The 25,243-nt window shown below is 30.2% G+C and overlaps 1 protein-coding gene across 1 annotated transcript in view; it reads right to left on the reverse strand.

Moving 5' to 3' along the window:
* The window catches only part of LOC142318424 (dehydrogenase/reductase SDR family member 11-like), a 164,788-nt gene that overhangs the window by 9,467 nt on the left and 130,078 nt on the right, over window positions 1-25,243 (reverse strand). The window contains exon 5 of the mRNA XM_075355010.1: window positions 1,946-2,059. Within this exon, the coding sequence (XP_075211125.1) occupies window positions 1,946-2,059 (114 nt within the window). The remainder of the gene's footprint in view (window positions 1-1,945; window positions 2,060-25,243) is intronic.

Consider the following 25,243-nt stretch of genomic DNA (forward strand, 5'->3'; position numbering starts at 1 on the left):
TTATGCAATTATATTATGGTATTACGCATTTATAATACATAAATGAATAAAAGAATCCTTTTGTGATAGACTAATTTTGAAACTATATTTGAATTCAAAAGTGGTGTTATATTAACCCATTTTCACTTCTGGAAAAAAAAAAATTATATATCAGTTTAATTAAATAAACGTACGTTCATAAAGATTAAAAGAAATCTTCAGAATAAGGAATTTGGCCTTCAAAATTCTTCATATTTAATTTTCTTTTTAAATACCTATAAATATATGTTTTATGATTTTTGAGTCCGATGAAGTTTTGTAGCCTTCTTGTTCAATATTACTAATCTACGTTATTCTACAGAAAGGTCACGAAATTTCAGAATTAAAACTGACAGAATATCAATAAGGGGGTTAATTTTTAAATAAATTTATTCCATTTATTTAAAACAGATCATATATCCCATTACAGATATTCCCATAACAGATCAGATATTCCATTTAAAACAGACATAATTTGTAACCAATCTGTAAATTTCTCAAACGTTTTTGACGTAATTAGAAATTTTATTATTATTATTATTATTATTTTTTTATATTATTATTGAAATTAGAAATTTTTATTAACAATTTTGACGTATATTAGAAATAATCTATTTTAAATAATAATAATAAATTTTATCCTAAAAAAAAAAATATTTATGTAGATAATCTTTTTTTTCTTTCTTTTGTATTTTTTTTTTTTAACAAATTCTAATAGGTTAGTAGACAAATTTTAATTAAATCTGCGAGTTTTTAGATGGAAAACTAAACCCACCGGGTTAGTTAAGTGGTGAACTCTTCATCGCAAATCAGCTGATTTCAAAATCGAGAGTTCTAAAATTCAAATCGTAGTTAAGGCAGTTAGTTACTTCTATACGGATTTTAATACTAAATCCTGGGTACCACTGTTCTTTGGAGGTTGGGTTTCAATTAACCATACATCTAAGGAATGGTCGACCTGATACTGTATAAGACTACATTTCATTTACGTTCATATATATATCATCCTCATTCATCCTATAAAGTAATATTTTACGGTGGTTCCGGAGGATAAACAGAAAAAGAAAAAGATAGTTGGAATAATAAATTGGTTTAATCGGTTTTAAATTGGTTTTTAATACATTTTTCTCTCCTTTTTACGTAGTAAAACTGAATTTTCATAATTATCATTTTACATAATAGAGATAATATTCTAAATTTAATATATAAAAATAACAGAATACAATACTGATTTTGATTTTAATAATAACATAAAAGAGATTTTAATAATCTCTTTTATGTTTTAAACCTAAATTTAGAACAGAGCTGCATTTCAAACTCATAAATTCAATTTTTTTAAATGAGAATAAAGTGAAATATTCTATTTCTCTGTGAATCCTTGACTTATAAATATGTATTTCCATGTTACTAATAATGGTTCTAGTAGAAATCTTGATGTTGTCTTATATTTTAGAAAGCTCAGAAAATGTTGTAAATTAGTATAAGCTCAGGATTGTCATGTTATCCAGTTTATTTTCTCTCATAAACATAATTAGTAGTTAATAAATTACATTAATCAAATAATAATTGATTAATAATGAAATTAGGTATCATACTTGCTAAAACTATTCATCACTAAGAATAATAATTTGTTTAATGTTAAACAATTTAAAAATTTAAATGTAGTTTTACATAAAAATATTAATAGAATTATTTAACTTACAATATAATGAATAGTAACAATTACAGAATCTTAATTACTACAAAAAAAAAATATGTATATATATGTATAAATACATATAATTATAATTTTAAATCTATTTTTAAATTATTATTTTTTATGTAAACGATAAATTCGTTATTAATGTAAATCATGTTACATATCTTTTTAAATTTCCTCTCAGTTAAAAAAAAAAGACAGACACAAATATTATTCGTAATAACTTACATGAAAAGCTGGTGGTGCAGCCAGTATAAATGTTACTAATTCTGCTGCTTGACGTTCCTCAACCTGAGCAAATTGATGTGCTCCTGGACCTGATACATCGCTCGCGAATACGTTCTGAAATAAAAATATACGTACGTACACTTAACAGTTTGTTAAATAAAGGTACAGATTAAATAAACTAGATTAATATAAGGGGCCGCTCTACGAGGCGCGAGTGGTAGGTTTCGGCCTTTCGTCATGAGGTCCCTGGTTCGAATCCCGGTCAGGCATGACATTTTCATACAGGCTACAAATCACTCATCTTATCTTCTGAAGCAATACTTAACGGTGGTTCTGGAGGTTAAAAAAAATAAGAAAACAAAAAAGGGGTATTTATTTTGAATTTTATTATGTGGTTGTATACAAGTTGTAAAATTTTAGTGAAATTCCAGGTCAAAAATTTTTTTTAATATTATTTTTTTTTACTTTAATTTTATTCTACGATATAATAAAATTCAATAATTTATTTAATGACACGTAAACAAAAATTGATAATAATCTTATCTGAAGTATTTAGGATGTATGAAGGTGCTTTTCTTTATAAATTTTGTTTCATTAGCCGTTGAGCTAAAAATTCTAGAATTGTTCATTGGATATATAATAACTACGGGTGGCAGGGAAGTCACCGTACCCCCAATACATAGTATTAATTTTAATGGTCCATTGGGTCTATGTGTTCGCCCTCATGTTGCCCGCACATTTCTACGCGTTGCCACGTCCTCTGTAATATGTGATGGGGCATTTCTGGTGTTACGTTACGGAAGGCATCCCTCACAGTGTCACGCAATTCTTAATTAGTTAAGAACCGACGTGTAGATTACATGTGCCTTGATAATTTCCCATAATGAATTTTCTGGTGTGGTGAGATCAGGAATCCGTGATGGCCATGATAATGGAGCTGGTAACACTGGAATACACGGTCGGCCCAACATCCAGAAAATTTTTCATTCAGAAACACGCGGACTGTTAGAGCGAAATGTGCAGGTTCTCCATCCTGCTGCAACCGTAGTCGGTCCATGAGATTCTTCTCTTGAAACTGTAGTATTAACCGTACCTCCAACATTTCTAAATAAGTTTGCGCATTCACTAGTCCATCAAAAATATAAGTACCAAATAAATGATAAGCTGTCATTCCCAGCTCATATCATGACGTGCGGTGGATTTCTTTCCGACTGTGTCCCGTAATAAGGATTTTCTTTCTCCCACAACAACACATTTTTGGTACGCAAACTGCGATTGATTGCACACTCGTCAGTAAAAAGCACCTTTCCACGGTGCACTGCAGCTGGGAATTTTTCTAATACAGCACAGTAGGATGAAGCGCGATGTTCCATGTCTGTAACCGACAGTTCACTGATGAACATCGGACGAAATGGCTCAACTTTCAAGTTCTCTTTCATTTGGTATTGCATTTCTTCCGCGGTAAACGAAATTCAGCTGATCGTTTACGAGTTGACTTCATCGGGAATTGTTCAATGGAAACTGCAACAGCAGCACGTGTTTCTAATCGCGTAAACTTTCGTCCACTCCGCGGCCTATCTATAATACACCAGATTCAAACGCACGTTTTTTTTTTTTTTAGCCAACATTTTTGTTTTCGTGATGGCGGCCTTATTATAGCGTTTCCAAAGCGTATCACTAATTACCTTCGTTGTTTGATTCGTATGATGTTCATGAACCCATACAGTTGTCACCAACCGCTCCTCGACGCTGTAACTACTCGTATCAGCCATTTTAGCACAACTGTCTCGTCAGTGAGTGGCAAGTAAAACACAGTTACCAACCAACTCCAACGAAAGTACTGTATGTTCTAAACACATATCCTAACTCATATTTATCGTTAACTTTAGGAATACGCTGACTTTCCGGCCACACTGTACTTAAATACAAAATATAGATAAAGCCGTTGCATTGAACTTTCCCAAATAGACAAAATACTGCTGATTGATAGTATTATCATTTATTATAAAATACGAGTAGTATTTCTGTTATTCATAGTGTAAAATTTTTGAACGACTATTTAGAACATAACATTTTATTGTAATAACAACATTTATTTTGTTTGTTAGAAAATTAAACCATATTCTTTTTTTTTTCAATTATTTTAATCAATCTATAATTTTTTCATCGTTAGTAATAATTATAACTCCTAAGTATATCCTAGTTTAAAATAAAATATTACGCATTTCTTTAACTTGAAAAGTAAGAATGAATTTAGTTTATTGATTAAAAAAAAATAGTCAAATTGCGTTACGTAATACTTCAATCTTTATATATGTTTCGTTTCTATTTTTAAAAATTATTCAAACAAAATGATTTGATAAATTTATTTAAACTTAAATCAAAAGTCTCCTTTCATAGGAAGAATATTGCTATATTGATAAGTTTATAAATAATAGCAAAAAACTAATAAACCTGAAATATTTAACACTAAGTTATCAACTTTTCTAAGAAAAATGTTTTGCTAAAGAGCATTTCTAAAGATTTTAAAAACCCTGACTCCTTTTTAGCCAAAAAATTACGTTTTTCCCCTGAAAGTTAGTACAAGTACTTTTCGACCAGATTTGAAGAAAATCGATTAACGACTTCGAGAGATACAAAAGCAAATACAGGCAACACATTCATATGTACATGGACATACGTGCATAAGCACAAACATCCGTTTGATAAAAAAGATTTTCTTGACTTGACAGCACTGGAATAAATATCTTTTTTTGAAGATATTTTACGATTTATTTGAATCAATTTTTTTCTTAATTTTTGTTTAATATCTCCTTGAACACAAAACACAAAAATATCAAGTTTTTAGATTTTTTTTACTGATCTATATATTTTTCCGTTATAGCTATGGGTGTTAAAGCAGCGTATATCGCTATCACCAGGAGAATAAAAATTAAAAAAAATTTAATAAAACATTTCATTTAAAAAAAATAATCTGTGTTATTTACTTAAAACGTTTTTACGTTGATTTCTCAAAATTAAAAAATAATTTAATAATTCAGTTTCCGTAATTGGGATAAACGTATATATAATTTCTTTTAAGTGATTTTAAAATATAAAATCATTATTACTGATTATTAAATATTCATTAAAAATAAATCCAAGCCAGATCCTATACTTCAAAGAATCAAAGGAAACGGACAAATTACTAGGATACTATTTCTTAAACGTCTTTCAGTTTACGGCTGGTTTATAAAAATAGAACAGTTTTGGGTAATTATTTAAAAACGTAGTTTAAAAAGATTTTTAATTACATATAATTTATATCCCCCTCTATGAATCAAGAGACCTTGCTGATGATGAGGGTGCTTGAGTGCTCAGTTATATCAGGTAACTGGATCGAATGTGCAACCAAATCGGAGTGGTATCTATTGACAGCCTGACTAAGAAATGATTCCTGAAAGAGAGCAGCAGCTCTTTCAGTAGCAGTTAAGGGCGTAGGTCAGTAATGATTTAAACGGCCGTATAAAAATCATTTCGCAATACTCAATCTTTTGAGTATTGCGCAGTGAAATCAATGGAAAACTACAGCTATTTTTTTTTTTTTTTTCAGTAAAATGTAACTTTCTGTACTTTCATGTAATAATGTTACAGGCGCCTTTGTTGGCAAACTATTACGGAGATAAACTAGTGCCGTGTTCAGATTTTGGGATGGGACTGCTTAGCAAAGGGTCACCAGAAAATTAAAAAAACAACATGCTACGAGTCGGAGCATGGAATGTTCGATGCCTAAATAGGTTGGTAGGTTAAAAAATGTAAAAAGGGATTAAAAAGGTTAAAAGGGTTCGGTGGGAAGAAGAAAATAGCTTTGGGTCAGGTGATATTAGAATAATTAACTCAGAGTCAAATAAAGGGCAGGCAGGAGTAGGTTTCGTAACGAAAAAGATGATAGGGAAGAGAGTAAAGTATTTCAAAAAGTATAGCGATAGAATCATTGTAATCAGGATAAAATAAAAATCTAAGCCGACAAGGAGTGTTAAATTCTATATGCTTACAAGTGCCCATGATGATGATGAGGGTGTATATGATGAAATTGACAAAGCAATTAAACAAATAAAAGACGACAAAAATTTAATAATAGTTGGAGATTGGAATGTAAGCATCGGAAAAAGCAAGGAAGGAAATATTGTGGATGAATATGGGCTGGACTAAAGGAATGAAAGAGGAACCCGACTCATTGAGTTTTGTACTTAATATAATTTAGTACTTGCCAACACCCAGCTTAAAAATCATAAAAGAAGAATATACACATGGAAAAAGCTGGGCAATACTACAAGGTATCAGATTGGTTATCATGGTTAAGCAAAGATTTCGAAATCAACTCGTCGACTGCAAAGATTATTTACCGTGAAGCAGCCTTTGATAGCGACCATAATTTAGTGATAATGAGATGTAAATTGGATTTTAAAAATCTGAAGAAAAGGTGTCAGATGAATCAATGGAATTTAGAGAAGCTTGAGGAAGAGGAAATAAAGACGATTTTAGAGGAGGACATTGCAAGAGGTCTAAGTAAAAAAGATAAGGTAGAAAATATAGAAGAAGATTGGGAGTATATTAGAAAATAAATTATTGAATCAGCAGAAGCGAAATTAGGCGGAACAAAGAGAACTGGTAGAAAACGTTGGATATCAGAGGATATATTGCAGTTGATGGATGAGCGTAGAAAGTATAAGAATGCTAGTGATGAAGAAGATAAAAGAACCTATCGAGAATTAAAAAATACTATAAACAGAAGTGCAAATTGGGGAAAGAAGAGTGGATTAAACAAATGTGGAAAAGTAATGATTATTGGTAAAATAAATGGAGTATGATTTTGTGAAGTAAAGTAGAATTTTGTGGTACATAATTTAATATCTAAAATATGTTAAATAAAGATGGTACACAGATTAATAATAAGAAAAAGAAGGTTGATAGGTGGGAGGAATATATTGAAGAGTTATATGGAGGAAATGAAGTAAAAACTCGTGTTATAGAGGAAGAAGAAAAAGTCGAAGAAAGATACAATACTGAGATCTAAATTTAATAGAACATGCAAGGATTTGAATGGGAGAAATGCTCGTAGGATAAACGGAATATCTGCAGAATTACTGCGCAGTGCAGCTAAGTAAGCGATAGATAGATTATACAAACTAGTGTGTAATATTTACGAAAAAGGGGAAGTTCCATCAGACTTCAAAAGATTGTTATTGCTGGGATACCAAAATGTGCAGAAGCAAATAAACATGAAAAATGGATAAACTTAACTACTCCTGAATCAAACATTTTAATTAGGCTTCTCTACAGAAAAATTGAGAGGAGAGTGTAAGAAATCTTGGGAAAAGGCCAATTTGGTTTCAGCAAACGTGTAGGGACAAGGAAAACAATTTTTGCGCTCAGATTAACAGCAGAAGGAAGTTTAAAGAAAAAGACAGCATACATGGCATTTAAAAATAGAAAAATCAATCGATAACTTAGACTGGAATAAACTGTTAATCATTTATAAAATTCAAGGTTCAAGTATAGAGATATAAGAATAATTTCTAACATTAACAGGAACTAAACTGCACCAATAATAATCGAAGAGCAAAAGCATACAGCAGTAATAAAAAAGGGAGTAAGATAAGGATATTCGCTATCCCATTACTTGTAGGTAGATTTCATAAGAAAGCTACCTATTGTAATGGGTACCGTGATTTGACTTACAGAAAATTTCGACTTTTCTTCGCATTTCACATCCCCCAGACTCAAAAAACCACCGTCAGTTCAAAAGTTTACATGTAAACTTATATATATATATATTTCACTTTCTTGTGGAGACGATAGCTGCCGTAATTTTGCGCCAATCACTTTCAAATTGCTATAAAAAACATAACGACCCAAAATCTCAGTGGATGTCGTTAATGATCAAAATCGGCCAATGAGGGTGGAAATGGCGGAGGGCTTTTTCGCTATAACTTTCTTATTATATAAAATATTGAATTCGTTTAAAGTTGCTACTATTCTTTAAAGGCATAAAATTATCTAAGTAAAGTTTTTTAATATCACCAATCATTGGCCCAGCGAGTGAGAAAATGGAATTTTGAAGACAAAAAATATATCATACCTCCCGTAATAGACACAATATCGAATCGGTTTAAACTGGTGTTTAGTCCTCTAAAAATTACCTAAAGCTTTTACCTGTAACAATATTTGACATGACAAACCCTTATGGCAAGAAATGATGATCAAATTTTGCTGGAATTGTAAGATGGGGCTTGTCGTATCCAAAATATGTGAAACTTTTTCACATACAACCACTGTCGTATTGAGTAAATTTGAAGTTTTCGTAACTTTAAGGTGGAAACCGTTTTTATTTCCTACTTAGCACTGGTGAAATCTACCTCCTCCTTCCGGCTAGCGAAAGGGATTTTTTAATTGTTACACAAAACTAGCAGATAATGATGTTAAAGAAAATTTTTATCCGAAGTAACAGTGCAACTTGAAAATATAAAGATTCTACGATTTGCTGCTGATATAGTAATTATAGCTGAGAGTAAAATAGATTTAGAAGAAACAATGAATGGCATGGATGAAGTCCTACGCAAGAACTGCCGCATGAAAATAACGAAAGTAATAAAATATAGCAGAAATAAACTTGATGAACCAGTAAATATAAAACTAGGAAGAGAAAAGATTATTGAGGTAGGATAATTCTGTTATTTGGGAAGTATAATTACTAAAGATGGACGAAATAGGAGCTACATAAAACACCGCATAGCACAACCTAAACGAGCTTACAGTCAGAAATTTAATTTGTCTACATCAGAAATTAATCTAAACATCAGGAAATCATTTTTGAATTTATACGTTTGGGGCGTAGCTTTACATGGAAGTAAAACTTGAACGATCGAATTACCTGAGAAGAAAAGATTAAAAGTTTTTGAAATGTGGTGCTATAGAAGAATGTTAAATATTAAATTGATCGATGAAGTGACAAATGAAAAGATTTTCCGACAATTGATGAAGAAAGAAGCATTTGAATATATACAGCTACAAGAAGAGATAGATTTATGGCTGTATTTTCAGGCATCCAGGAATAGTCACGTTAATATTGGAAGGACAGGTAGATGTCAAAGACTTTGCTGGCAGGCAACGTTTATAATACGTAAAACAAATGGATATGGATGTAGGATTTTGGGGGAGTACACCGAAATAAAACGACTGGTACTACATAGAGAATCTTGGAAAACTGCATCAAACCAGTCAAATGACTAAAGGCAAAAAAAAAATTATTTTAGATTTCTGTACTCCTTTCATCAGAAATGAAATAAACATGATATTCCATCCTCTAAAATATGTAAACAAAATTGTACTTACTATTTTACGGGTTTTTGTCTATACTTATTCGATATTTGCAATTATTTTCATCACTGCCTAATTTAAACAGAAATAAAATTTTTAGGAAAATAGAGAAAACCTAACATTGTTTTTATTTTTTTAATTTAATATTCATGACAACCATTTAATTAGATCTTTCTTTGTGAACCATCACAAAATTTACAGCGTGTGATATTTACCGCACTTAATTAACTAAAATGACTACCAAACATTCTAGCCATCATACAACAAAGGAATACATTTATTTCACCACACACAAATATTTGTTAATTATCTATGCTTTAATTGTTAGCAAAACAAAATACCTGTATCATTTAGAAACAACATTTTGATGTTCTTTGTCATATTTCGTTTTATATATACACACACACACACGAGTATATACACTTTGCAGATTTCAGTTTAAAAAAAAATCAATAGAATATTTCTCAGTGTGTTTTGAATTTAATTGGTTATTGCTAGAATTTTACCGAATTTTCCCGTCTTTTTAAGATAAAATATTTTGAAATTGATCTTTTAATTAAGGTTACTCACTAATTACGTTAATATTAATGTGACATTACAATGAATTTCGTTATTACCGTTCCACCCAAGCAGATTTTTATCACAAAATATACATATTTTATCTAAAACATTACTTTGTTTTAATATAAAATAGCTTGAGGCATGTAAACACGTTAAGTTTAAGTCTCAGCTAAAATATATTTATTTTCAATAACTTTTTTAAATAACTATAGTTTAATGGAGTAATAAACAATTTTATTTTTTCTTTGATAAAATTGAAATTTTCAAACACCCAAAATTGTATTTTTGATATAATTATCAATGTATATTAATAATATTATTTTTTAGAAATCGTTTTTGGGTATCGTCAATAAAATATATCAGTAACATTCCAACTGTAGAAGTATGACTCGTTAGGAAAGAGGAGGGTAGAATTCGTACCGATTTAATTCTAAAAATGATATTAAAACAGAATAATTAATCTTCAATATAAATTATAATAAAATAATTTAAAAAAAAGTAAAAGTGGAAAAAAGTATCATGAAAATTTCCTTCACGAATCTTTTTTTACGTTTCGGCTGGAAGGAGAAATATAGAATGCCCCAGGAAGAGATAGAGATGTTCAATATTGTAAACACGGAACAGGTATCCTGCTGGATAAAAGGACTTTTTTTTAATTATTATAAATTTATAATTTACTTGCATTTACATAAGTACATCTCGACGTTTTGACCTAAAAAATATAGTTATTTAAGTTATAACATAATTTTTTTTTTTACTTGAAAGAGTTCTCCAAAATGATTTATAATTTAAAAAACCCGTTTAGTCGTGTAAATTATAAAAACCTATTTTTTTTTAATTTATTTTTTTTATTACGTGTATGTTGCAGTCTGTTCAACTGATGAACAGTAAGCAACCCCTCACGGCTTAATGTGATGAGCATGGTATGTATGACATGTAAATGAGATGTAGTTTTGGTTAAACTCAAGCCGACCATTCTTGAGGTGTGTGATTAATTGAACCCCAACCTTAAAAATGCAAACCAACCGGGTTGGTCTAGTGGTAAACGCGTCTAACCCAAATCAACTGGAAGTTGACAGTTCCAGCGTTCAAGTCCTAGTAAAGTCAGTTATTTTTACAGATTTGAATACGATCGTGGATAACAGTGTTCTTTGGTGATTGGGTTTCAATTAACCACACATCTCAGGAGTGGTCAAACTGCGAACTGTACAAGACTACACTTCATCTACACTCATACATATCATCCTCATTCATCCTCTGAAGTATTATCTCAACGGTAATTACCGGAGGCTAAACAGGAAAAAAAGAAGAACCTTAAAAATGCAGGCCTCCTTGGCCCGAGTGGTAGCGTCTTGGGCTTTCATCCGGAGGTCCCGGGTTCGAATCCCGGTCTGGCATGGCATTTTCACACACGCTACAAAACATTCATCTCAGCTTCTGAAACTATATCTAACGGTGGTCCCGGAGGTTAAACAAAATAAAACCTCCAACGTACACCGGTATCCACTGTCTAGTATTCAAAGACCGTACAAAAGTAACTATCCGTTAGTAGGATTTGAACCTCAGAACTTTTGACTTCGAAAGTCAGCTGTTAAACAAGTGATTTGCGACGACTAGTTTACCACTAGACCAAACCTATTTTTTGCATCTGAAAAAATATTTCACCATTATTGAAATAATAATTTTCTGTTTTTGTTAAATTATAGTGTCTACTTTTTACTAAATATAAATGTACTTTTTGATTCAATCCCGCTTGACGATTTTTGTTCAAATATAAAATTAAAAAATAGCTTCTTTATTTTGTGGAGTCCTATGATCCTTTAATTTCTTATTATTCTTTATCTGATTATTAATGAATATATTGTTCTTTATTTCTTTACTCTTGAACACGTCACGTTTTTATTAGGATCCTAAATTTTAATTTAACTAAAGTTTAAACGATTTATACAATTTTTACAAGTGAGGATTTACATGATTCATTGATTAAAATAATAAAAAAATATAAAATAGCATTTTATGCCTCAAGGGAAGCAATTTTAGGCCTCAGATTAATAGTAGAAGGAAGATTGAAGAAAAACAAACCAACTTGGTGTTTATAGACCTAGAAAAGGCACTCGATAACGTAGACTGGAATAAAATGTTCAGCATTTTAAAAATATTAGGGTTCAAATACAGAGATAGAAGAACAATTTCTAAAATGTACAGGGACCAAAAAGCAACAGTAATAATTGAAGAACATAAGAAAGATGCCGTAATAAGAAAGGGAGTCCGACAAGGATGTTCCCTACCTCCATTACTTTTTAATCTTTACACGGAACTAGCAGTTAATGATGTTAAAGAACAATTTAGATTCGGAGTAACAGTACAAGGTGAAAAGATAAAGATGCTACGATTTGCTGATGATATAGTAATTCTAGCCGAGAGTAAAAAGGATTTAGAAGAAACAATGAACGGCATAGATGAAGTCCTACGCAAGAACTATCGCATGAAAATAAACAAGACCAAAACAAACGTAATGAAATGTAGTAGAAATAACAAAGATGGACCACTGAATGTGAAAATAGGAAGAGAAAAGATTATGGAGGTAGAAGAATTATGTTATTTGGGAAGTAGAATTACTAATGATGGACGAAGCAGGAGCGATATAAAATGCCAAATTGCACAATCAAACGAGGCTTCAGTAAGAAATATAAATTGTTTACATCAAAAATTAATTTAAATGTCAGGAAAAGATTTTCGAAAGTGTATGTTTGGAGTGTCGCTTTATATGGAAGTGAAACTTGAACAATCGCAGTATCTGAGAAGAAAATATTAGAAGCTTTTGAAATGTGGTGCTGTAGGAGAATGTTAAAAATCAGATGGATGGATAAAGTGACAAATGAAGAGGTATTGCGGCAAACAGATGAAGAAAGAAGCATTTGGAAAAATATAGTTAAAAGAAGAGACAGACTTATAGGCCATATACTAAGGCATCCTAGAATAGTCGCTTTAATATTGGAAGGACAGGTAGAAGGGAAAAATTGTGTAGGCAGGCCACGTTTGGAATATGTAAAACAAATTGTTAGGGATGTAGGATGTAGAGGGTATACTGAAATGAAACGACTAGCACTAGATAGGGAATCTTGGAGAGGTGCATCAAACCAGTCAAATGACTGCAGACAAAAAAAAAAAAAAAAAAAAAAAAATAGCATGTTCTTAATTTAAATTAATTGCAGTCCAACCTATAGAATACTTTTTTCACATTATTATTAACCCAACCCGCAATTCTGTATGAATCATTAGTTAAGCAGTTAAAATATAAGGCAAAAATTGTACAAAGTTACTAATTCATATGTAGGAAAATGTGAGTCAGGACCCGCATATTTCAATTTTTCCATATCACAAAATTTGAATTTTTTTATAGGTATTTTTAACAGGGTGCCTCACAAATTACAATTTCGAGTCAAATATTCTAAAAGAAACTAAATAGGGTTTTGATGGAGTAAGTTACCGATAAGCATAAAATAATTTAAAAAATTCATTAATTTCGGAAAAACGTGCATCCGTTAAAAACACCTTACTTACATGCTCATGACAAACTTCCCCATTTCTTCACTAACTAGGAACCTGAAGTTTAGCTTAATTTCCAATATAATTATTAGTAAAGGTTAAAAACATTACTTTAATTAATGGCCCAAATGTCTAAAGTAAACAAGGATTAAAATTAAATGTTGAGATCTTACGTCCTAAAAATACGAAAAATAAAAATTCTATGTTTTTCTCTGGTTGTAAGATTTTCATAATTTGGTTAATATTGGCTGTTAATTTTTTTTTTTGGTTGAACTTACTTTACCAAAATTTACATGAAATACTGATATTTTGTTCAAAAATATTATAACTGGTAATTATAATTATTGCAAGTTTAGTAATTTCCGTTAATAAAACTTTGAGCGTTTTAAAGGTTATAAAAACTGTATGTCATAGTACTTTCATAATTATTGTGATTCATCACGATAACTCTTTTGTGAAATCGTAAATTTCCCAATAAAACCATCCCGAAAGAGATACTTGTTAACCCATATCCGAGTGGACCACGTGCTTATTATACATATACGTAAGTTTATTCTTTTTTAAACACGTTCAGAATATTAAGATATTGAAAATATGAAAATCACAGTTATAGAAGATTTCAAATTGCGGTAGAACGTGAAAATTTTGTAAGTTTCTTGAAGGTCTGTAGGCAGTAGGAGGATACAACTCTTCTTAAGAATCAAACAAAAGGTGTTTGAGTCCTTCTTAATGCTTTAAAAAGGTCAAAAGATGGATAAATTTAAGAACTAATGGGTGAAATTGTTATTATTTTCAAACAAATATAATAGTTTGTAGACAGGTGTAAAACTGTAAATATAATTAAAGTATATCTGTACGATTTGAGTTGAAATGATGAAAATAATACCATGCTAGAACAAGAACACGTTTTATAATATTCGTAAAGTTAACGTATATGAAAATTAATATACAAAATATTAACTTGAGTCATCACAGAATTCATTCAAAGAACATACATATACGCATCCATACACACTTAGTGCGTATGTGTGGATAAAGAGTATAGAAATTATAATAATAACGAAATAATTTGGTCGTCTGTGCATGATATGAACAAAAATGAAATATGCTAACTATAGCTTTTCCAATTCCCATTGATATTTTCAAAACGTTAACGTAAATAAATGTTCACTACAGTTGCTGACTGCGATATTCTATGAAAACGTACTTTGATATTTCCCTTTAAAGAATACTTTAAAAAATGAAACTGGCTAAATGGTTTCGTATTTCCAATTTATATTCAAAATGTAGAAATATTAAACCAAAAGCATTATGTGAAACACAAAATCTAAACAAAATAGATGCATACATTTTGTTCAGGTTTGATATCGAATATTCATTTTACTAGGTGCATAATAGCTTTTAAAATAAATTGTTTTTTTAAGCTCAAAAGAACATAAGTGAACGAAAAATTCCTTATTCGGTAGTGCAAAGATCTGGTAGCTGAAATAATAGAAGTAAACGCACTTACATTAATTTTATAAAATATCGCGATATCAGGATTAAAATGAATTAAATTTGTTAAATTAAAATAAAAATATTAATTTATACGAATTATCGTTCCTTCGGATTAGTTTAGGAAGTTGTTTTGCAAGTATTAATAATTATTAACGAAGCAATTTTTTTTTTATAAAATTAAAAATGAAGGATATAAGTAGTGAAAATAGTAATTTAATGGAAGACAAACAAAATATATCAACTTCATAGAATAAGTAAGATAAAAAAGAAGACTGGTGTCGGAAAACGTATACTTTATTTAAATTTTATAAAGTATAAATTGGTTTTATACTCTGAAAATTAATTAAAAATTGCTTTAATCACGGAATTCGTTAGAACTTCGTCGGTAAGAGTCGACGTAGTCAACGGACTATGTTTACATTTCTAAACATGAACTAACCTAACAGTGAAATGAAAATACGAAAAAATTAAATACGAAAAAACGAAAATACGAGTAAAAACATTATATTTCTGTTTAATTAGATTACTAATAAAGAATACTTTCAAAAAATACATCGAATTTTGTTACACAACATTTTTTTCCATTTCATGAACCGCGGGACTCTATTATGTCATTTTATTCCTTATTTTAGTGTACCTTTACGAATGGCACCGCTAGATAGAAGTGATAAAATATACTAGTTCTAGGTAGTATACAAAAACTTGGCACTAGAAATAATAAAATTTACAAAAATATACTATAGCTTGTTTTAAATCGTAGTAGTAAATGCTCTTATGTAAATGAAAGTACTAAAGATGAAAATTTTGTTTAATTCCTATCTATAAGTATTAATTTACAATAGATAGATAAAATTATACTATTGTTTTATTAAAAAAGGAAACATATGGTATGAAGTTAATTATATGATTATCAACAAAAACAAAATTGGCCGTAAAATTCATTTTAGTTTTTCTAAGGCAATAAATTTTAATAATAAATCCATCAGATAACAACAATCAGTAATTTATAAAAAAAAACACAATAAAAATTAAAAAAATAATCATCAGACCATAGTTTTATCCAAAAAATAATTACATTGAAATTGTAAACCGTACAGTAAGAGTTTCCCAGATATCATTTCTTCCGCTCAAAAAACAAAAGTTTCTTTAATATAAATAAAATGTTTAACAAAACTATACTGATATAAAAAAAGGTAAGAGTCTACACTTCTGTTAATAATATCTGTTATTAATTTAGAATTTTTTTTTTTTAAAAATGCATGTTAAATATGTGAAATAGACAATTGATATGCAGTAATAGATAATAAAAATGTTTAAGCGTTCCATAGAATAAACAAAAAAAAATACAAATTTGTAACAAAATTCTTACCGGCTCGATTTCATTTATATGTAATACATATCACGTTTACAGAAATAACACAATTCCTATGATTATTTGCTGTTTAATAAATGAAATCGGCCCAGTAAGAATTTTGTAACAAAATTTTCTTTTTTTCTTATTGTATAGAACGCTTAGACATTGTTTATTATCTATTATTGTGTATAGATTCTCAATTACATACATTTAACATGTATTTCTTTTTAAAGAAAATTCTAAATTAATAAGAGATTTTGATAGTAGAAATGTAGTGTTTTACCTTTTTTGATATCGGTGTCGTTTTGTTAAAAGCAGTTTTTTTTTATATGCCAGAAATTTTTGTTTTTTGAACAAAGGAATGATATTTGCGACTCTTACTGTACTGTTTATAATTTCATTGTAATTTTTTGGATAAATTATTACAATTATAATTACGTTTATAAAAGTTTTTACAGGAAAAAATGTATTTTCCTGCAAATAAATTTATTATTATTATTATCATAATTGTCATTGCATTATTATATATAGAGTTACTATTTAATCAATAGGAAATCGTAGGATTTTTATTTTACAGTTATTTATAATGAATACTAACTCTTAACTTTATCTTATTTATTCTGTTAATATGGTTTTTTTCTTGCTGCAAAGCTTTATTTAAAACCTGTTCCACATACATAAATAAATTGGATCACAAAACAATAACATGAAAGAAAAATATCCATTGGAAACCTCTCAAAATGCATACTTATAAATAATGTATGCGTTACAAGTATGAAAACAATGTACAATGAATAAATAAAACACTAGAACAATGAGTAACAAAAAAAAAAAATAGTAAAAGAATTAAAACGACAAAACAAATTAAATAATCAAAAAATCAATAATCTTCAATAATACAATGCATTGAAATACTGTAACATATGAGGGAGAGAAATCCCAACTTTGTTGTCATGCAGCATTTCCCAGAGCCAAAAAATGAAGTCACTTTAGCCGGATACTATCCTCGCTATTATTCATCAAGTACACAGTCAGGTGATTTACATAGGCAATTAGCTTCAATACGTATTTCGAACGTTGAAACTCCTCGCAAACGTATTGCATTCCCAAATACTCATGGATCTCGTTTTTCTCACAAACGACCGCACCTCCGTTACGCTCGTGAGTAATTTTTTTCTGGAATCGCTGGATAACTTCAATTTTGTTGCTGCATGTTGTACTTTAAAATTGTATACTGTAGGTTCATACTGGCTCTAAAAATCCTTTATAAAAAAAAACACAGTTTGTTTAACAATGACAATTGAGATCTCCTGACTAGCAACCAATATATCTGCTTAAATTTAGTTAAAAAAAGAAACTTAAGTTAGTTTTTCCCTCATATTTTTTTTCCATTTTAGACGACGGTCCAAATGTAGACCAAGGTACGCAGAGGGTCTCAGCATGTGGGATGTATACACCAACCATGTTTACCCGTGAGTTAATAAATAATGTTAATAGTATTAACAGTTAATAAATATCCATGTTATTTATTAAATAATAAATTGTTTATTATTTATTAAATAATAAATTGCTAAACCTGCGATTACTAAGCCACCAACTGAAGTAAGAATAAAAAATCTTGACTTATCTAGCAAAGAGAAACGGATCACTCCGTCGTCTAGTCACAAGCTTAAAGAAATTGTGACAAGAAAATCTGAATCTACGGAAATGGAGGTGCAAGTTATTACTGAGAAACCACCAGACGTAGAGAATATAAAACCTGCACCAATAGAGCCTCCAAAAGCGCAAAGATCAGCTTCGGTGAGAGCATCTATTTCAGCTGGACCCAGTACTGCAGTAGAAATAGAGTCCAGCTCATCCGCCGCGGAGAGTGCATCGCTTGTTAGTTTAGATTCCCTAGCAAAGATGCTAACAGCACCGACGAAACTTTCGTCAACTGACGTCAGCCGCAGATCGTCACTCCCATCCGAAAGAGAGGAAGACGATGCCATGTCTGAGGCCTCAGATACGCTGTCATCAGAGGTTGAGGCCGTCAGAAGAATGGAGAAACGGTGCAAGAAAGGATGTCCGAAAGGAAAGCCTAGAAATTAATATTCTGGATTCGAAGTTAGAAGAACGTACATTTTTGATTCATGAAAATGAATACTAAACCTTTTTTTTTTTTTTTGAAGTGGGATGGGGCTAATGACCAAAGTAGTCGATGCCCCTAAAAACCTCAAAAAAAAAAAAAAATAAAAAAAAAATAAATTGTATAAATATTTGATTTTAATAAAAACTAACATTTCAGCAGTCGTGTAATTGTCTTATTTATTAAATAATTGGAGTATCGTATCTCACTTTCAAATGAGATAGGTTTTTAACGAAGTGCGGCAAAAATTGTGTATATGCAATTTATTAGGTGTAAAAGGAAGTGATGTGGTGTCCACATCAACTTTTTTTATTGTTATTATTGAATTATTATTTATCGTAATTTTTTTTTACAATCAGAGGTTAATAATTATTAGTAAATGAATATAATTAAATTATAAAAAGGTTAACAAAAGGAAATAAAGTCTATTTAGTACCGATGTGCATTCCACTTGTAACATCCAAATATTTCTTTAATTAAAATTTAATTTGGCTGTAACTGTGGAACCAATGAAAATAACTAAATAACTACCACTAAAGATATATAGTTAAAAAGCAGTCAATGAAGGCTTATTACTGCAGTTAAGAAAACGCTCAAAATTCAAATGTTTAGAATTTTGGGCTTTTTTGTACACCTTTGGTCAAGTCAATTACAGTCAAAAAGGGAGGTTCACAACTAGATGTTACAGCAATTCTAAATCCAAAATTTCAACATCCTACGGCTAATAATTTTTGAGTTATGCGAGATACATTCGTACGAACGTACATATATACGTACGCCGAATCAAAATGGATTCAGGGATGATCAAAATGGATATTTCTGTTGAAATCTAAAAACCGAACTATTCGCGATCACAATACTCTTACTTCGTACAAGAAAGTAAAAATAATCAGTGCGTTCTGACAGCGAAATAGTTAGGGTATTGGAAAACAACAGACTGTCTTCTTTCGTACAAAAGTGCAAGGGTTTTTTCATTTAAATTTATTTTTTGATTTAAATTAAAAAGACAAGCCTATTTAATCTACCTGCCGAACACACTTGTAATTTTTATTTTACGGTTTACAGAAAAATTCATATTTTTTTCTTTTACTTTTTTAAAAACTAATTTGAAACTACTTCTACGTATTAAAATACTAATAAATAATTGTATAAGTAAAAAAAAATCCTGTTGAGCATTTTCATATATTAATTCTGCTTATATTTTAAATAACTTTTGTTTGTCTTTAGATTTCATTTGATCATAATAATTGTTTTTTGTATTACAATTATTTACAAACGGTATCAAGAAGTAACCATAAGTAAATACATTTATAATAAACACATACATTGGAGGGGTTTCCAATGTATCCTCTCAATAAAATATTCCATACGTACGACAACAGTTCAAACATGATATAAATAGATAAAACAGTAGTTCATTTGTGTAAATGTACTTGAAAATGAATCTTTCACTTCATAAAACGTTAAAAAATTCATAAAACCCTAATATAAACAAAAATCAAAATATATTAATGGCCAAAGGAAAAGAAAACCAAATCAGTTACATAATTAGTTTATGAAGGGAATCTGAGCTCTTCATTGAGGAATAAACAAGATTCACACCACTGAAGGATGTCGACCTAGCCCAAAAGTCACTGAGACTCCCCTAGTCCTTAAAATGAAGGCCTTTGAGTCTCCAGATATTCTCACTTCTATCTAGAAGATTCAGAGTTAATTAGTTCACATAATTGTCTAGCCGTTGTTTATAATGTGAACCGAATCGTTTCATTTCCTGGCATACAATTACAAATAGTTATGAATTTCTTCATTCCGTGAAAACCACTGTACCTCTGTAATGATTCACCAAACTTGTATATAATATTTCTATAGTAGGGGAATTGATGCTATTAAATTTTCAATTCAAAAGGTAAGGGAGTGGTAGATACAGAGTAAAAATGAAATCGTCACCAGATTTTACATAATTAAGGTGTTTTATGTATTTATATATTTTTTATATAATTTTGTGAATATTAATAAACACTTTTGTAAAAAAAAAAACTTTTGCTAAATTTCACCCCAACCCCTAACAATGATTTTAATTTTGAAGATTTATAAAGGCAGTACAAGTGATAATTTTCGTTTTTTTTTTAATATATTTTTGAAAAATTATGAAAAAGAAATCTTTTTTGCAAAAAAATATTGCTAACTTGCACCCCGACTCCAAAAAATAGTAATAATTTTGAAACGTTGTAGAAGGAAGTACAGTGAATAGAATAGAATGAAGTTGCAGTTTATTCTATTAGCATCTCGTTGGTCCACAAATTTGTTCCCCATCAAAGTGGGGTTTTAACCCAGCCACCTCCCTTACACACCTCACATCACACTTAGTGGAATTCGTGGCGTGTAGTCGTCTGCTATGTTGTGCTGTCACAGATTTGCGGTAGAATTTAATAAATGAATAATATTTAAAGTGCAAAAATTTGTTTATGGTAGTCGCTAGTATCGCCACACCTATGGGAATGAAATACGATATGCGCGCGCGCTTTAGTTAGTCATTGAATTAAATAAACAAAAATTATTGTATTTAAATAAATTGATACATATTTTAAATTAAGTTGTGGGTGTAAGTCGTGCTTCAGAAAATAGCCGGGTGGCAGTAAAGTCCTACAACTGCGTTAGCAGATTTTTATTTTTTATTGAAACTATTATATTATTATTTAAAATAATAATTGAATATACATTAGGATATAACGTGTGCTTCGAAATGAATGTCGTGGTTTTAAAGCTATCTAATATTTCTCAACTTTCACATATATTGGATACCCTATAGACGAAATGAAAGAGCAACTAAAACAATTTTAGACGGGCTAAAAGTCATCAACTGTTTCTTCTACCATCCTCTTGAAAGCGCTAGTAACAAAGATGGCGACCTCCCAACAGTAAGCGTTCTATGTTTTGCAGTTCTATAATTATTGTTCACTATGATTTCCGTTTGAAGTTCCGTTGTTATCCCCCGAGTAACAATAACAATGGCCAATCGTATGATTTTATATTTTTTCAGTCAATGAGTAACAAGATTAATTATTATTTAAAAACTTTGTGAAAGTAAACAAAATTAAATAACACGCCACAAATAATTATGATGGCTAGCTAAATTTTTAAACAAATCTCAATGATTTTTGTGCCGTATCCCGACGGCAAGTTGACCGGCCGTTCTTTTTCACGTAATCAAGTGTGTCTGGAATGAACTATGTTGATATGCTATAAATATGGCTCTTTCCTCAACAACTACAATACGAAACGGAGAACTTTATTTGACAACAAGGAGCCAAATAAAATCAATCATCAAAATAAAATAGTCATCAATACAATAAAATAAATATAAGAAAATGTATAATATAAAATAAAATTCATTATAAAAATCATTTATTTATTGGCACCTCCTCACTGGCATAACGCTGTGTATGATTGTTTGAATGAAATTCTCACCAACCGCTGGATTGGCGCCGGGGACCAGATTAAAGAGCTAATTTTCTGTGGTCTATACGGTAGCCCGTTCTGACACCGTGCAATTTTTTTGGGGGGTTTATAAAGAATCAAGTATATGGACCACCGTTACAAGCTGACCTACTCGAATTGAGAATCAGAATGGAGCAGCTGTTGCATCAATTACTCCAGACTTGCTGAATAAAGTACAGGATTAACTGTCCTATTGGCTGGATCTGTATCGTGTAACGATATTAGACATGGTAAAACTGTTTAAGTTGATGCTTTATTTCCCATATAACTTATCAATTTAAGTAAAACTTAATAAATATTACATAACTTTAAAACCCTGATTTTGTTTTTGAACAATACAGTAATGGCAAATAGTTACATTTAAAATATTAACGCCTGAAATATAACAGCGGTATACTTATAATATTTTAAGTCCATCCGTTATGTTGCTTCATGATAGATATCCATGTTACTTTGTTATATTTCAGTTAAAAATCAAGACCCGTACTTATCGATCCAGTTATTTTAATACTACGTCAGAAATAGTTATAACAACGGTTAAATAATGGCCAATCGTAGGATTTTATTTTTTTTCAGTCAATGAGTAACAAGATTATTTATTATTTAAACACTTTGTGAAAGTAAACGAAATTAATTAACACACTGTAAATAATTATTATAACACCTGGGTACTTATTTCATAACGATCCACTTGCGTTTACGTAACTTTCAGCCACTACTAATAAAAGCAAATATTTGTCCATTCACTTCCACTTTTTGTCAACTCTTAAGTAACAATTCATATTCATTTTAAAAGTGTCTTCTCTTGACGTCCACTTGACATCAACTTGTCATTCACATATACTATTAAATAAAGATTTTTTTTTTTACGGTCCGTAAATGTAAACTGTTCCCTAATAATAAAATCATGCCTTTCAACACAGTAAAATGTAATTAAATTGTTATATAAAATTCTATGTAGTGAAACGACCAACATAATGACTACCCATATAAAATATTAAAAACGAAGCTTTGTATCAACTAATATTTTTGTTTTTTGTTTGAAAGAAATATTAACTGAATACTATTCATTTACCTTTCATATAAGAAATAAAATTAATTATTTTAGGGTTACTTAAATTTTATATTTAAATTGCTAAATGTGTCCCCTCTTCAGGTTGTGTAAAGAAGTTATCAATTATTTTTTTTTTTTTTTTTTTTGTCTTCAGTCATTTGACTGGTTTGATGCAGCTCTCCAAGATTCCCTATCTAGTGCTAGTCGTTTCATTTCAGTATACCCTCTACATCCTACATCCCCAACAATTTGTTTTACATACTTCAAACGTGGCCTGCCTACACAATTTTTCCCTTCTACCTGTCCTTCCAATATTAAAGCGACTATTCCAGGATGCCTTAGTATGTGGCCTATAAGTCTGTCTCTTCTTTTAACTATATTTTTCCAAATGCTTCTTTCTTTATCTATTTGCCGTAATACCTCTTCAATCAATTATTATAACTTAAAAAGAAGAAAAATCATTAAATATTAATCACTGTTTAATCAGTCAGACTTTTAATAATTTGTTACTGTTTGCGGTTTTTTCTGGATTCATCATTCTATTTATAAACTAATAATATACATTAAGTATTATGTAAATAACAAGGGCAAAGCGGAATAAATGCAAATGGTAAAATACATAAAATATAATAAGCGTTTGATATAACACTTTGCATTACAATTTTGATGAACAGTATATCAAAGAGCGTAGTATCATCTTCCCTTGAACATAAATTAGGCTTAAAGAGTATTGTTCGTATCACCGAGTAATAAAGTTATGAATAGGTTGCAACGTTAATTACCAACGTATTCCGCACGCCAACGGAAACTGTAAACCCTATTAATTTACCTTCATTACAAAGAAAGCAGTCATTATGTAAGTGTCGTTCTTCATCCCAGTTTTTTCTTTTTAATCTCCACAAAATATTTGCCTTTTCTATGTAAAATAAGTAATACAAAAGGGTTGATTCTTTTTATATTTTTATGTGGTCAAAACTGGATTTTAAAAATTTAGTTATGAAATAATTCTGAAAAAAAAGTGAGCTTTGTGGAAGGTTTTCAGTATGAATAGAAAATATTAAATCCAAAAAAACCGGGTAATATTTTCTCTTATATGTATTCCTTAAAAATATTTTATTGCTTTTATTATCACTATTTTTATTAATATTTTGAGGTTTCTCACCGTAGTAGTAATTCAGATTGCACCACGTCACAGGTTTTTGTACTGTAGGAAATTCCTCCGCAGTTGTTTTTTGAATTATGGCTTCTGCATGTTGGCGTGAATATGTATTGGCAGATCTAATTTCTTCAGATGTGCAGAAATCACCGTCGCCCATCCGAAAAAATCGGATGGGCGACGGTGATGAAGCACGGGGACTCTAGACCTCTGGACCCTGAAAGCACCTCGTGGGCCCGCGCAATGCTTAAACTGCTGGACCGACCTCGAAGGAGGAGAAACGGTGAGATAGGAGTTTTAGTCGGTAGGGTGCAGGTACAAATCGGCTCTTAATAACATCTAACTAAACCCGTAGGAGTCCCCCACACCACCATTAATGGGGGGATGCGTAAATGGCATTTCTCAGACGCATTTATAACAAAAAAAAAAGTTTTCTTCATATATACTGCCATTGGTTTTGCTGTTATGCCTATGTAATACTCAGTATTACTGTTATTAAATTTGTTTCCAGATTTCTTTCAGATCTACTGCAAGGGGAGAATATAATTCTCTATTTTTCCTCTTTCCTTTAGTAATAAATTATTGTCGTTCATTATAATATTTATTATGTTCTTTTGTTTATCTTGATTTATTTTTATTACTAATAGCTGTAACACACAATCCTTTAATATTACTATTAATGAATATTTGTTTCATTTTATAAAATCAATTAGTAGTCTATTCCTTAGATAAAATTACCTGATTGAAATATTTGGGAAACATTTATTTATTTATTTTTATTTTTTTACTTGATATCACCACATAAGTTTAAAACTTGTGCGTGGGACATGGAAGTGGAATTTTTTAGCGTATGAAAAATGCCATGCCTGACCGGGATTCGAAGCCGGGATCTCCGGATTAAAAGCCAAGATGGTACCACTCCGCCCCGTAGATCGGCAGCTAATTATTTGTAATTAATGTTTTATTAATTATATGTATGTATATACTCGTATGTAAAAGAGCATAGTTATAAAAGGCCTGCCCTGACTGACTGATTCATCAATGCCCAGCAAAAACAAGTGCAGATAAATTGTTGAAAATTTGTCTACGTATTTTTCTTACGGTGTAAGTGCACATTGAGAAAGGAAGTTTTAAAATTCCGA

Source organism: Lycorma delicatula, chromosome 1 (assembly GCF_047948215.1).
Source record: "Lycorma delicatula isolate Av1 chromosome 1, ASM4794821v1, whole genome shotgun sequence".
NCBI classification, from domain to species: Eukaryota; Metazoa; Arthropoda; class Insecta; order Hemiptera; family Fulgoridae; genus Lycorma; species Lycorma delicatula.